The 14,792-nt window shown below is 45.2% G+C and overlaps 1 protein-coding gene across 2 annotated transcripts in view; it reads left to right on the forward strand.

Annotated features, from left to right (window-relative positions):
• Positions 1–14,792, forward strand: part of HEG1 (heart development protein with EGF like domains 1) — a 53,497-nt gene that overhangs the window by 28,638 nt on the left and 10,067 nt on the right. For both annotated transcript variants that reach the window (XM_071746627.1, XM_071746626.1), the window contains exons 11-18: positions 196–495; positions 1,221–1,529; positions 2,547–3,899; positions 6,058–6,177; positions 7,794–7,888; positions 9,174–9,232; positions 9,691–9,851; positions 11,648–11,782. In XM_071746627.1, coding sequence (XP_071602728.1) covers positions 196–495; positions 1,221–1,529; positions 2,547–3,899; positions 6,058–6,177; positions 7,794–7,888; positions 9,174–9,232; positions 9,691–9,851; positions 11,648–11,782 — 2,532 coding nt within the window. The remainder of the gene's footprint in view (positions 1–195; positions 496–1,220; positions 1,530–2,546; positions 3,900–6,057; positions 6,178–7,793; positions 7,889–9,173; positions 9,233–9,690; positions 9,852–11,647; positions 11,783–14,792) is intronic.

The raw sequence follows: 14,792 nt of genomic DNA on the forward strand, positions 1-14,792 counted from the left end.
ATTTCTGGTGTGAAGGGGAAAGTACAGATCCCCTACGAAATCCACTTAACAAATAAATGATGTTGGCTACCCAGCACCAGCTCTGCTGTGGGAATTTAAATATTCACATTTTAGTCCCTCTAGAGGCCTCTAAGATATTTGTTAATATATATATATATACACGTATATTTGTATATCTCCATTTTTTAATTCCAGAGAGACGAAAAGGAGTTTCTGGTGCCCCTGCTGATACCACGTACACTTTGACTTCACTCTCCAGCCATGAAGAGGGGACATCTCAGGCTGCTGTTAGGCATGGCACATGGAGCATGGCAGCATCAAGCCCCACGTCTCACCCAGGCACAGCCAGGCAGCCCCGCACTGGCCCCCTCCTGTCCTCCGTGGCATGGCCTGGGACAGAAGATGTCTTGTCTGGCCATGCAGATAACCCAGAGCCTGGGGTCACCCTTTCATCCAGGGTCTTCACGTACTTCTCAGCTGCTGGTGAACCTTCCAGTGAGTGTTTCTGAACTCAAGGATGGCATTTGAATTAGGGAAAAAACCTCTCTCTCTCTCTCCCCCTCTTCCATGGGGTTGATATGACTATCAACATACATCAGGGCTGTTATGGGTATCATGGGTAGGATTTCATAGGTTTATGGAATGGGTTGGGTTGGAAGGAACCTCAAAGATCATCTAATCCCAACCCTTCCAGTAGGCCAGGTTGCTCCTAGCTCCATCCAACCTGGCCTTGAACACTTCCAAGGAGGGGGCAACCACAACTCCCCTGGGCAACCTGTTCCGGTTTCTCACCACCCTCGCAGCAAAGAATTTCTTCCTAAGTGAAGAATTCATCCTAGAACTATTTATAAGTGGTGATGATTCTGCTCCTTGATGTTGTATATCTGCAGCTGTTGATACTTAAAGTCTCAGGAATGGGACACGAATGGTTTCCTGATGTGGGACATATTTACTACCTGCCTGGGTTGGGGTATTATAATAATACAAATATGCCATTATGACCCTTAAAGATACCAGCTGTCCCTCTCTATTTGGACAGTTCTGTTTCTTTGAAGGAGGCTCTGCATGTTAAATCCACGTTTCAGGTGATAGAAAGGTGACATCTACCTTATCTGTGTTTATCCGTGCGATTAGTCTGCCTTTCCAAACAGAATTCTTGCAGAACTCACAAGCACTGTCTGCTCTGAGATGATTCCTGCTTTTTTTTGGTCCTGTTCCAGCTGTGGGCAGCAGCCATCACTCCCTAAGCAGCTTGAGTGCCAAAGAAAGGATGTCCAGCCCCATCGCTGATCCTGCCTACAGTTCATCCACATCTGCTGGTGGTGGGGAGCAGACTCTGCCCTCGGATGGTACATTGGCTGGTGGCTCCTACTCTGAAACCCCCAGGTCTCCAGGGCTGGATGAGCTGGTGTTGGTGAAGCAGAGAGGGATGGCCAACACCTCCACCAGCCATGGGGGCTTGGCAGTGGAGACACTCTTTGTACAATCTTCCAAGAGACCCACTTCTTCTTTCCAAAGCGATCTCACCAGTAAGTTAGTGTCTCCCAGGACAGCTGGGGGGGGGGAAGTTCACATTGCCCTGCAAATATGTGTTGTCAACAAGGTTCTCATTCATTAGTGCATGCCACAATTAGTGCAGGTGCACTCAGGAGGGTGTTCTCATCAAAGGACTCAAAGCCAGACACTGCCTGGCTGGGGGATCAATCCAGAAGTGAAGCCATGAACCCAGGCAGGGAAACTCTCCTGCTTTGGTGGCCACATTATTTTTTTACAGCCTAACTGGTTTATTTTGGGTGATGCTTTCAGAAGGGTTTCATGATGACCTAGGTCAATTGTAGAATCAAACCAAATTTTCAGTACCCTGTTTTTTATTTTCAGAGATTGCTGAACTTATCTGAACTTCCTGAAATCTGTATTATTAGACTGGCTGCACCTATTATGCTAAACAATCTAATTTTTTTCCAGATGGATGTTCTACTTATTTAGGATTTCCTGACTGCAAAGTTTTCAATCAATGAGTTCATGATAAGCTATAGATTAACAATGTATTATTTCATCCATAATGTGATTATTGTATCACAATATAATCAGTTCATTCTCCAGTGGCTTGAGGTTCACTGTATCTAAAAACAAACTGACTGAATATTCTTTAGTTGGGAATGGAGGATGAGAGGGAGGTGATATAAGTTTTATGAATTAAGAGTGATAAAGAGAACAGATGGGTTTTCCTGAATAGATTGCCACAAAACATTGTAGAACAGCAAGTGCTCAGCCCTGTTAGAAAAGCAATACTGGAAAAACATTTTTTTAGAAACTTACATGTTTCATGGGAGCTTTGTGTCTGTCAGAGTTCACCATTTGAGAACGAATTAAGAAGTGCAGAATAATTAGATAACTATGCTTGAATGGCACTTTAAATTGTTAAAAGAGCATGGACCATTTGACAGACAAGAACATTTTATCTACTTGGCGAGTGATTTTAATATGACATCAAAATATTTTCATGTTACTCAGTCTTTGTAACACATTTTGTCCTTCTACTCCAGGCTTTTCTAGTAGCCATCAGCCAGTCAGTAGCAACGATGCTGAGAAAAGGACCTCAGTTTCTCATACTGATGGCACATATATTTCAACCACATATACCAGAGGAGGAGAAAGGACTCTCCTGTCTATCTCAAATAGCAGCACCTCTGCTGACTCCTCGGAAAGTTCCACCTTTTTTTCTGAAATTTCCAGCCCTTCTGATTCATTGAAGTCTTCTGTGGCACAGGACAGAAAGAGGAATGTATCCAGGGATGGCAGTTTTGTTGAACCATCTACAGAGCCGTTGTTGGTGCCCTCTTCCAAACTACTGACTTCTGCATCTGCAGGCAGCACACCCAATACAACTGTCTCCAACACCAACCCTGAGTTGTTGACCACTGGCAGATCATCTCTCTCTTCATCAGCCTTTCCAGCCTCTTCCTCAGTGTCATCACTGCATCACTCGCTGTCAGCAACACCAACACCAACTTATTTGTTTACATCATCAGAGTCACCTGAGCCACTCTCATCCTCTGTGATGGCATCTTCACCCCCTCTGCAGGCTCTGTCATCCTCCTTGCCCACTTCCTCGTTGCGTTCCCCATCTTATTCATTAGCATCCTTGCTGCCTCTGTTTTCGTCAATGTCATCAGCCTCACAGTCCAATGACAGCCATCAACCCAGCACCTCTATAGCTACGACTGTGGTCAGACGGGTTCCCTCCACAGCTGCTGTGGCTGGGAGCTCACCAAGAGGGACCAACAAGCACAGTGTCACACACCAGTCCCAAAACAGCACCACCTTCACCTCTACCGGGTCTCCTTCCCCCACGGAGCCCATGGAGCAGCTTGGTGGACCCATCGTGTCCATGTCTGCTCCCATGACAGTGACAGAGACTGCCCCCCCCAGTGGCACCACTGCCCAACGGGGCAGCTTCGGGAAGGTAACGCTGCTGCCCACAACGTCTGGTGGTGCCCCGTGGGTTCAGCCAACAGATGCACCCCTTAGTTCCTCACCAAATGCAACAAACCACAGTGTCACTGTCCCTGTGGTGGCACTGACCACGGTGAAACCTTCTGTGCTGACAACACCAGCCGGTCACTGGCCAACCCCAGGTGCTGCTAGTACCACAAAAGCCCACGTCACTCAAACTCCTGCTGCAACTAAGCACGGGTCTACCACTGGTGAAAGCACAGAAGCTGTGAATCCCACCATTGCAAGGCCTGGTAAAGAGGAAAACATCCCTGTTACAAATCCTTCTGAAGTCCCTCCAACCAGCACTGTGAGCATTGCAACCACTTCAGCTGCTACCAAACCAACCACTGTTCCTCTGCCGAGTAGCACAACCGTGCTGAAGACAACGTCCCCAGCAACAGGTAGTGCATGGAATGGTGTTCATCAGTGGTGGGGCCAGGGACAAGGGGGCCAGGAATGCTTGGGTCCCATCTTAATGGTCTTGGAAGTGTTATGCATGTATGTATGACAAGTCTGTTGTCAGCAGGGTTTGAGGTTAAGAACTTGGTTGAATACATGCTGGTATTTTTAAGCTAAGGGTTTATTAGTCAAGCTAAACTGCTGGTAAAGAGCATTTTGGTGACCATTTCTGATAGAAATATTGAACTGAAATTTGAGAATTTCAAGGGATTAAAGCTTACTGCCCCTCCAGGTAAGTGTAGGATATGCTTTATATTTGTCTGTCAGTCAACAATATTGATTGGTACTGATCAATATCTATCTTGCTTACGAGAAAAGGCAGTTGGCCAGCACCTGGTGTTTGTGTTGGAGTTTATTCTGTTATTACCACCATATTTTCTCTGCACCTCACTAAGTCTCCAGCTGTTGCATTTTCTAGAAGGCTACGTACTGTAGACTAGCTGGGCTTGTTGTTACAATCAGTCATTACTGTTGCCAGGCCCCTTATCTTCTCAAGTAAATACATTGACCCAAGTTTTATATGAGTGTAAATTCATTGTGTCTTTAAAGTTCAGGAGCCTCATGCCCATATAGGATATAGTGTGTGCTGGCTGCATTAATCTCAATGAAATGTTGGAAATAGTATATATTCCAGCCAATCATTAAGTGTTTGCAGATTATTTCTTAGGCTAATTTGTTTTAATTATAGCTGTGGCTTCATGCACAAAAACTCACTGTGGGGGATGGATTTTTTTTTTTAATAAAAAAATTAAGGTAACGCATCTTTTTTTACCAACTGATTCACACTTTCACTAAGTTACTATGCTCTTTAAATACTGAATTTTGCTATTTATCAGAATGCAAAAGATTCTTCTGCTGCCATGGCCATGGTACTGTGCATGTGGGCACTCACTCTACCAGAGAAGCAGCTTGTCCTGGTCCCCAGTGTACAAAGCACAAAGTGGAGGATGGCAAAGTGAAAGCCAACATTTCAAAATACCCCCTCTCATTTCTGGCTGCTTAGACCAGAGACACCAAATCTCCTCCTTGCTGATGTTGAGGCTAGTTGAGACACATTGCATCAAGTGATGTGTCATGATGCAGTGGTTGGCTTGGGACCATCTGATCTGCAGGGCTTGTGTGATGCTGCATTGTGGTGCTATCAGAGCTACTCATGTGGGTTTGGCTCTTGTGCTTTTTGCTTTAACCACAAATGCTCATCAGCAGCCACTAAATAGGTACAAATGGTGCATAAGCTGTCTTGCTTGCCTTTTTAGTGCCTTGTCACCAACAAGTCCACAGTCCTGCCTATGGGCTGCCCTGGCATGGGGTATGATGTGCATTTGTGTTCATGTGAGTGATAAGCACAGCCAGAGGGGCATTTTTGACCAAGATGTTTTTTTGCAAGGGGAGGCCGTGGATTTCTTGGAATCTGTGGATTCTATGGAATCTGCAGTTGAATTGGCTAATCTATGAATCATGAGAGTCTATAGACATTAATCCCCTAATACTCTGTATTTCAGATTTGATGTCTGTTCCCCAAGCACTTGCTTACTCTGTGGAAAGTGCATTATGTGGGTTAGCATGGGCAGGTATCAGTGCTGTGTCTGTACCCAGCTTGGCACAGAGGTGCCAGAAGCCAGGGCTACCTCCACCATTCCTGGGTGGACTACAGGCTGCATCAGTGTTCAAGCACTATCTTGGGATCATGGAAACAGGGCTTGGATGCAAAGGACAAGACTTGGGTGAAGGAACCTGTGCTCCCATGTCTACCTCAGGCTGTCAAGGTCCCTTCTTCAGTCTGTCCATCCATACCTGTAGCCTTGTTTGTCTTTGAAAAGCACCCTGGGACCTGCAGATGACCAGTGATGTAGACAGTCTGGATGTTCATATTAACGTGGATCAACACTGGGTCCCCAGGGATTTTGAATGAATAGTCAAGAGAAAGTTTCTATTTATTCTTTCAGCTCCAACAGAATAATTAAGAACAGGATGAGCAGTAAGTGCAAATTGTGCACTGAAGTCTTTTTTAGCTCAACAGTTTATGGTTGTTGTGATGCTCTAATCATAGCTCGGGTTTTCTTGTTGTTGTTTGTTTTTTTTTTTTTTCTGCTTTTGTAGAAGTGGATAAATGTCTTTCCAACCCTTGTCCTGCACTGGCCACCTGCAACAACACGCATGGCTCCTATATCTGTCAGTGTCCTCTTGGATATGAGCTGGAAAAAGGAAAGTGCAATTTAGGTAAGAAAAAAAAAGTGAAAAACCAGGGGAGAAAAAGATGGAAATAATTATCTGTAATCTTCTAAAATAAATTAACCTAGGCTCAGACTAGTTCAGGAGCTTAATGTTCCTCCCAGCCACCACTTTTAGCAAGAGCCTTTCACTGTTTATACAAGTGCAGTGCCTAATGCCTGTCGTGTTGGGGTGCCCTGGGGAGCAGGCACAGGGATAGCTGAGGGGTTCTGAAAAACACAGCAACAGAGTGGTGGGCTCAGGCTTGTTAGTGAGGACAGATGTTTCCCTTCTGTTCCTAGTGTGTTTTACAACCCCTAAAAAGCCTTCAGCAGCTTATCTGTAGCTCCCAGCCCCACGAAGTCAGGCAATAGGATTTGGCTTGGGAGAAGTGAGTGGGGCTGCTGGCCTCAGAGGGACCAGCCATGTGCAGAAAATTAAGCATCCATGAAAGTCTTTGCAGGATCAAGGTCTTGTTTCATACCTTTAGCAATTTTTCATTGCAGCAATTATTAGCTGGAACTCAGGTTCTGACCCCCTCCTTTCTATCAGAAGACTCCCAGTCTCAAGGATTTACAATGTCCCATTGTAAAGGGGAATTTCTTTTGCTAGAGTTTCTTCTGAGCCTTAATCAGTGAGGATTAGAGGCATGGAAATTTTGCTAAGGAAACATGGGTGAGGTGTCCCTGGAGGGTGTTTTGAAACATTTCAAGTTGGAATGTGTCAGCTTCTAATTTAGAGGGTTATTTTGATTGTGCCTTGAACTAGGATATGAGCAAATTATATAAATTCTGTGAAGGTGATTCTCATGTTTACCTGCTGTCATTACAATAGAGCTGTCTGATATAAAACTTGTGGTGAAGATAGGCTCAGTGGATGGGAAAAAATGGCAAAGAATTGGAGGCTTTGTAATGTAATCTGCAACTATATTTGTTTTTCTGGTGGAACACAAAACTGGAGCTCTGAGTTCTCATTTCCACTGAGTATCTCATAACACTTAATACAAGATTTAGGGATATTATCTCTCCAAGTCTGGACAACTCTGATTATTGCATTCTACTGCCATGAATCAAATATGAATCTAAGCATGGAAAAATGCATCTTTTGAACCTTTTTTCAAATGTCATCGCTTGTTCTGTCCAACAATTTGAAAAATGAAAATGCTCTTTTTACAGTGCTTTATTTTGACTCACTGATTGACTTTCCTTCCATTGCAGGGAGGCATAAGAGATTTGATGCATTTACCCCAAGTTATTATAAATAGCTTTGGTACCTGAAACTGTCTTGTTACTAAATTTACCCATCTCTCTCTGTGTTCTGGGGTCCTTTTAAATTAGTCTGTGTTTCTGTTTGAAACGTATGACCACTCCAGTGAATTACAGCTGTTCAGCAGCACTGAGCTCTGGAATTTGACTGGGGCTGTGGGAACATTGCAGCAACCCTTGGGAAAAATCCCAAGGCTGGGACCTTGCTTTACTGGGACAGTGTCTCTCAGACATGATGAGGTTTCTGTCCTCTGTATGAAGGGGTTTCCCATGCAGGTTGTTTCAGATGTGAGGCAGATGAAACTGCAGATGAAACAGAGATGTGTGTTCTGACTAACTTCTCTTATTCTCCTTCTTCAGTAAGAATATTTATTGGCCAGGTGCCCCTGAAACTTAATGTTACCCATGAGAAGTACACGGATCTCCTCCATGTTGAGAGTGAAATCCTGGCAATGGTGAGTGTCATTGCTGAGACTTTGGCAATGCTGATGGGACAGGTCCCCTTTGCTTCTCCTATGGTTGTCATAAGATGCCAGATGACTCTCTACTGGGGATTTAGCCTTTTAAATTGCTAAACCAGCCTGGTCTAGTCTAAGCAAAACTGGGGAGACATATGTTTTTACATTCTATCACACTTGTTTTCCCTGCCCAGGTTGTCAAGGCTCCTCTGGGGCCTAAGACAGCACATCTGCCCAGAAAATCCTGCAATCCTTTTGTGGGGAAGTGAGGCTGGGCTCACACTTCTGTAGCCTCCATCCTTTCGTAGCTTCTTCTGGCTGCACTGCCTTTTCCAGACCTCAAGAGAGCTTTAGTGAGCTTCCAATGTCAAATTTTAAAACAGTAACTCTGGCCTTCATCATTCATCAATAAATCCCACAGGTGCTGGGGCTGGTTGGACTGCAGCAGGTGCCACCTTGCTCTGAGCCAGACCCCATGGAACGCAGGACAGCAGCAACACCTACCCAAATCTATTTCCTCTTGGTGGAGTTTCCCAGCCGTGCTATCACAATCGCATGGCCCTTGGTCAGTGTTGTGTGAGCAGATGGCTTCCTCATCTGCTTCACCATCAGTTGCTCCACAAAGACCCCTGGGTAGTGGGGGGATACATCTGTGTGTAGGTACAGCTGGGTACATTTTTTTAGCCAGATCATTGCACGCATGAATTTGTCCTGATAGCAGTTCCTGGGCTGCCTGCAGTTCATCCCAGCTCTTTCTGGAGTCAGTGATTTGGAGATGCTGCCAACGGAGAGAGGATCTGGGAGGAGTCACCTTCCCCTGCCTGCGTGGCTTGTGCTTGGGATGGAGCACACACAGTGGCATGGATCCAGGGGGAGGGATGCTCCTGGGAAGACATGCAGTCCCCAAGGACACCACTTTGAGCTCGGCCTCACATGGGGCTCTCTGCTTGTGAGCTTCTGGCTTGTCCTTGACCTTTGTGGTCGTTGCACAGTGGGGTCCCAAGCAGACACTCGTGTCAAAATCTCCAGGTCTTTGTTCCTGTCCAAGACGGTGCAATGGTGACTTCAGTTGTCCCTTGCTGGCAGCAGGACAGTGCATCTTTCTTATTGAGCAGATGAACTGCTGGGATGCTAAGAGCACCCTTGGCCTCAGCAGGCAGCCCTGTCAAATGCAGGGGATGGCACTGGTGACCCAGGAGGGCTATCCCATGTTGTGTCCTGTCAGGCTGCCTCCCTCCATCATCCCCCAGGGCACTAAAAGCTGATCTCTCCTTCTTTGCAGCTCAATGCATCACTGTCGGGTTTGCCAGGGTACCACCACTCCACAGTTAAGGCGAGCAGGTAAGGCTAAGGCTGCCAGGGGAAGAATGAGAAACTCAAACACTTGGGATGTTCAACTTGAGATCCATGATCTCCATTCTGTGTCGATGCTGGGCTTGATGCAACCCAGCACAGGGGCTCTGGGATACTGGGAAATGCCTCACAACCTTGCTCAGCTCACCTGGAGCCCTTCTTGGGGCCTGAGCTCCTGGGGCTGGACTTATGAACTGCCCAGGAGGAATCTGTGGCTAGTTTTTAAGTGAGCTACCAGCACCCCTTCCAGCTGCACATTTACCTCTGTGTGCCCTTTTCTTCATGTCTGTTACAATGCACGACTGTCTCAGTATGTTTGTATGTGTTGTGTCTGTGATAAGCATCACTTGCATTAATGAAAATCCTCTATATAAGCTGAGAATGTTGACATTAGACTGACCCACGGTACTCAGGGGTGTCTTTTGTTTTGTTTTGTTTTCTGTTAGGGAGGCAAATTTTGTGCATGTTTCAGTGCAATCCACATTCTCTTTAGCATCCAATGTGACTTTCTACGATGTTGTCAGCAGTGTGAAAAGCTACATTCGAGCCTGCAAAGCCCCCACCGATGCCTGCCAGTTCATCTCCAGCCTCAAACCACTCCACAGAGGTAAATACCTTCTGGAGGAGGAACTGTGATGGGAAGGGAAAGGGATATTTTATATAAATTCTTTTATAACAGGGGCAAGAAAGATTTTGGCATTTGAAAAACCCCCTCGGAACCTCTTATTTTAAAAAATCTTATTTGAATGGGAGTTGTCTTAACAGCCCCGCAGCTCAAAAGGGATGCAGATAGTGAGCCTTATCTTCACCACATGTGTGAGAAATCTGCCTCTGTGAAAATGTGGCACAGCTCAGGATTAGAGGAATTGTAGGGCAGCCTTTCGTCTCCAGGATGTGACACCAGTCCCTGGCCAGATCAAAAAAATCACAAGTTTTATTTTGCTCATGTGGCCTGGAGCTGGGGAAATGACATGAAAACCTAGAGAAACCCACCCTCTGTCAAGTTGATTCGAGCTGTTGGAGGCTACGTGGAGAAAACCAGTTCCCATTCCCATTGCTGTGGGTTGGGAAAATAATTTGCAGCTTAGAGCTAAAGGGGAGCATCACATCAGTGTTTTGAAGGACCTTCTCCAAGGGGTCCCTATGTGTGTTGGTGGCCCTGGGCCCTGCACCTCCTGTTCCTCACTTTCTGATGTAGGGATAGAGGAGATTTAGCTGTGAGGGGCATTGGTGGCATGCAGGGAGTGAGCACTCTTAAAAGATGAACTGAAGGGGCTCTGGAGTTCAAGGCTTCAAGGTCTGAAGGCTTTGAGGATGAAGGGTGGCAGCATTTAGCTTGGGTCTAGTGGGAAAGCCCTTGGATCATTTTTGTGAAAGTAAGGAGGAAGATGAGGAATTATTTTAGAATTTTAGTTATTTAAGATTATATTTAATGTATTTAATAAATAATATATAATAATTGTAGTTAATTTAGAAGTATATTTATTATATTTAGAATTTTAGTTATTGTTTGTTATGAGATTTTTTTTAAAGGCGCACTCCACAGTGGATTAAATTGAATTTCTCTGGTAAACCCACTCAGATTATATCTAGCCACTACCCCCTGTTTCAGTGCTTCTGGTAAAGTCTATTTCTAATTTGAAATAAGCAGAATGAGAAACAAAGTGTGTTCTTGTGTGAGTACTTAAAACAAAAGGTGTCAGATGAAAAAGAAAAAGAGATGGTGGAACTAGCAGGGAGAGGTTTATAAAAGGTGAGTGCCAAATGAGTGACATGTTTTCCAGAAAATCTTATTTCATATGAATATGTTTTCATTTGTTCATTCCATTTAGATCTCCTAGTAAAAATAATGTAAATTCAGTGACAATTTTTCCATCATTTACCCACAGTTCTGCTGAATGCTCGTGGTAACAATTCTGATTTTCTGAAGTAAAACACTGCTTCAAAGTAATGTAAATGAAAGGACAAGTTCTTTTTTGAAAAGCAGAAAAAATCCAGCACTTAATATTGAAATGGAAAAAAATGCTTAGGGTTAAGCAAAATGTTTTGCTTGATATCAACTTAAAAACCAATTTGTTGAACTGTCTCAGGGAATTAATGTGTTTCAGCGTGAGCCAAACCAAATTTTTCTTTTTCATTTCTCCTTCTGCCTCCAAGCTGAAACATTTATTATTCACCACCTCAATTTGCCTGTATGAATGACAGGAGATGCACAAGAGATGGTGACACAGTGTAATGCTGACTGTCTCCTAATGGAACAAGTACTATTTTTTTTTAAAAAAAGCAAAGATATTAAAGCAGCACAGGAGCTGAATGGGATGCCTGGGGAAAAAAAATATGCATAGTGGTGGGCTCAGGGAGAACTGTGCTGATGTTGGCCATCTCTTCCCTTCTCCTGGACAGTTGGCAGCTTGTGCAAGCAGAAAGACCCCGAGTGTGACAAGGAAACGTCTGAATGCACCGACTTTGATGGGGTTGCACTCTGCCAGTGCAAAAGTGGGTACTTCAAATACAACAAAATGGACCACTCTTGCAGAGGTATTGCTCTTTTTCTGACATATATGGAATGATTTTTGCCTGAACTGTTTGCCATGGTGGAAATGTGTGTGTGCACTGCTGTGCATGCAAGAGGCTCGGTATCATGTATAAGGATTAGCAGCTCAGGTTTCTTTTATTTAGTTAGGGGACTTTTCAGCAGACACTGAAGATACAGTCTCTCTCTAGGAATAATATTATCTCTTTCTGGAGCAAGCTGTGAGTCATTGATTGAGAACAGGGAGAAAGGGGCCTGAATGCTTTGGACTCCAGTTCAGTGGCACAGAGCAGAGATGATGTGTGGCTCTGCCTGTTTTGGTTTTGTCTGAACTCTCAGTGAACTTAGGAGAAGTGCTTTAAATTCACAAGCTTATGTTCATACATCATCAATATTTTTAAAATAAGTATCTGCAAATGATTATGAACTTATTTTTCAGCTTGAGTCCTACTAGAAATTTTAAGCTTAAGGGTTATATTATTTTTTAGCTACTCCTCAGATCATGCAGTCTGTTTTTACTACATTTTAAACAAGGTCTTTGTTCGCGTGCCAGTGGTCAAAATGGCTTCTGTAGGATCAGGATGTCCATTCCCTAATTCCAGCAGTTGTTGTAGGGTCTCTGAAGAACTGGGGTTTTCTGATGACATATCAGTAAGATTAGCCATAGTGGTTATATATTGTTTCTGGCAGTGTCTGCTGGGTTGCTATTGAAATAGGATGAGATGCTTTGTTGATTTCAAATCTGATCAGAGAGTGAGAAAAATGTGTCTGCAAATAACTCATGTGCTGGGGGCTCTGGGGTGGATGTCTCTGAGACTGCCATCTCTGCTTCCCAGGCCATGGTCCTGCCTCTCCTCTGCTCTGTGGCTCCAGGCAAAATCCTTCTGCTTTGTGGTTTGCTTCCCTCCCTTTGTCTTGTATGTCGGGCTGATTTTTGTATGAATTAGGCTGCAGTGTGGTGGCAGGAGGGTAGCACCGACGTGTGCATGGTGCCACACTCTGGCAAGGCACCAGATTTTCAGCATCACTTTGTTCCCACCTGGGTAAGCCAAGTGTCTGGGACTTAAAAGGCTTTTTCAAAAGCCGAGCTATGACCCTTGTTTGGTATTTAGGGCTCTTTTCTGATAAATATAGCATACAATGTGCCAGGCTCTTTTAAAATCTCTGCCCTCTTAGTAACTAAACAGGAACTGAGGTCTCCTGAGCATCCGACCCCCATTGTGGGTCATGAAAATGCAGCACAGTAACTCCAATTATAGTGTTTGCAAAGGGGGAAATGGCTATTGTGCTGCCCTTTCCTTCTGCCCCGTGGGAAGGAGGCTGCGGCTGGGAGAGCTGTTGGGGAATGGGGGATCCGTCGCCCTGACCCTTTAGGATTGTTCTCTCCTGCCTTGCTGTGTCTGTCCCCTGGGGCACACTCAAAAAAAGCACCCCTGAACCCGGGAAGGGTTGGGTGTCTGAGCCACAGGAATTTGGACATGTTGGCTGTGGTACCAGCTGGGGTGTGGTTTGGTCGTTTCTGGGTTGTTGCTGATTTTCAACCTGCTAGGTATCTTCAGGGCTGTTTTAGAAAGAAGGTCAAAAACTCCAATGTGCCAACTTTTCTGGGGCATGCTATTTTTAAGAGCACAGAGTGTTTCCAGAGCTAAGCAAGGAGCAGCAGAGCAGGTTTCCAAAGAGATCCCTGAGTCTTTTTCAGGAAAAAAAGGCAAAGGAGTCCCAAGTAGAAAAGCAAAACTTGATAGCTTTTCTTGGCCCCTGACACTTAAGCCTTTCCTTTGTTCCCTGCTCATCTTTGAAAGCTTGTCAAGTGAGTGTGACAGCATGAGCTCTCCTGGGTGCATGTTCAAAGGAGCAGGGAAGATGCCAGAGGAGAAAGCGAAGTGGCAGGAAAAGGCAGGGGAAAAGACAGAGGAGAGGAAAGAGGAGGAAAAGACATAAGCACCTTGTATTTAAGTAAGACAGAGACTTGCACGTTTGTGATCTCACTTTTCCTCTTCATTGCCCCTATGGCCTCCTTGCTGGCAGCCATGTGCCAGCGAGGTCCTCCCAGGGCTGCTGCTGCCCAAGGCACAGCTCCAGCTTGAGACTGCTCAAGGTGTATGTGCCCTGTGTGTGTGCTGGGGCTAGGGCTGAGAGGGTGAGATCAGGCTGGGCTCCAGCATCTTCCTGCAGGTTCATCTTCCTGCAGAGCTTCCCAACACACGTGTGTCAGGCTGGGGCTGGGGAACATGGGACTGCTGCCCATTAGAGAAGGCAACACCAGCAAGCTGTCCAGGTTATGCCTACCTCCCCTTCACTGCAGAGTCATTTTTGCTTGATCTTTTGGCTCGTTTTGGTAGAACATGAGGTCCCTAATGTTTTTGGTCTGGAACCAACCCATGCCACCACGTTTTGCTAATGCCTCAGAGTTACGAATGAACCAGGCAAGGATTCTTTGGGAGTTATTACTCTTTCCCTGGCTTTTGGTTTTTTGGTTGACTGAAGCTCTTAACTCTTGTACAGTTACCTCTGTTCTCTTCTTTGACTTTAAAGAAACTGACTCAGAGAGAGAAAAATAAATCCAGTGCAAAGGGCATCATGATGAGATGCAACAGGGAGGGCTGTGCAAAAAGTCTGACCCCTCCTCATTCCCAGCTCTAGGGGAACAAATGGAATGAAAGACCTGGTGGAGGAATAGTGAGGCTGTTCCAGGCAGAGAAAGGAATGCCAGACCAGCTATCATGGACATCAAGCCCCACACCATGATCACTGGTGCCAGCTGCTACAGCAACTCTGTGCCCAGTCTACATACTCTGCAGTGGAAAATGGCACATGTAGTGACAATGAGACACTTGGTAAATTGCTTACAGGCAAACAGCATTTCAATATGACCACAGGCAAGGCCAGGCAAACAAGAGCAGAGCGTGAGGCACACTGTGGGTCGTGTCTTCTGGAAAGCAGGGAGTTGGGTAGAGCTGCAGAGAGGACTTGGGAGGTGAAGAAGAGGTCCTCAGCTCTGCCTTGCAAGACTAA

This window comes from Heliangelus exortis, chromosome 6 (assembly GCF_036169615.1).
Source record: "Heliangelus exortis chromosome 6, bHelExo1.hap1, whole genome shotgun sequence".
NCBI lineage: Eukaryota > Metazoa > Chordata > Aves > Apodiformes > Trochilidae > Heliangelus > Heliangelus exortis.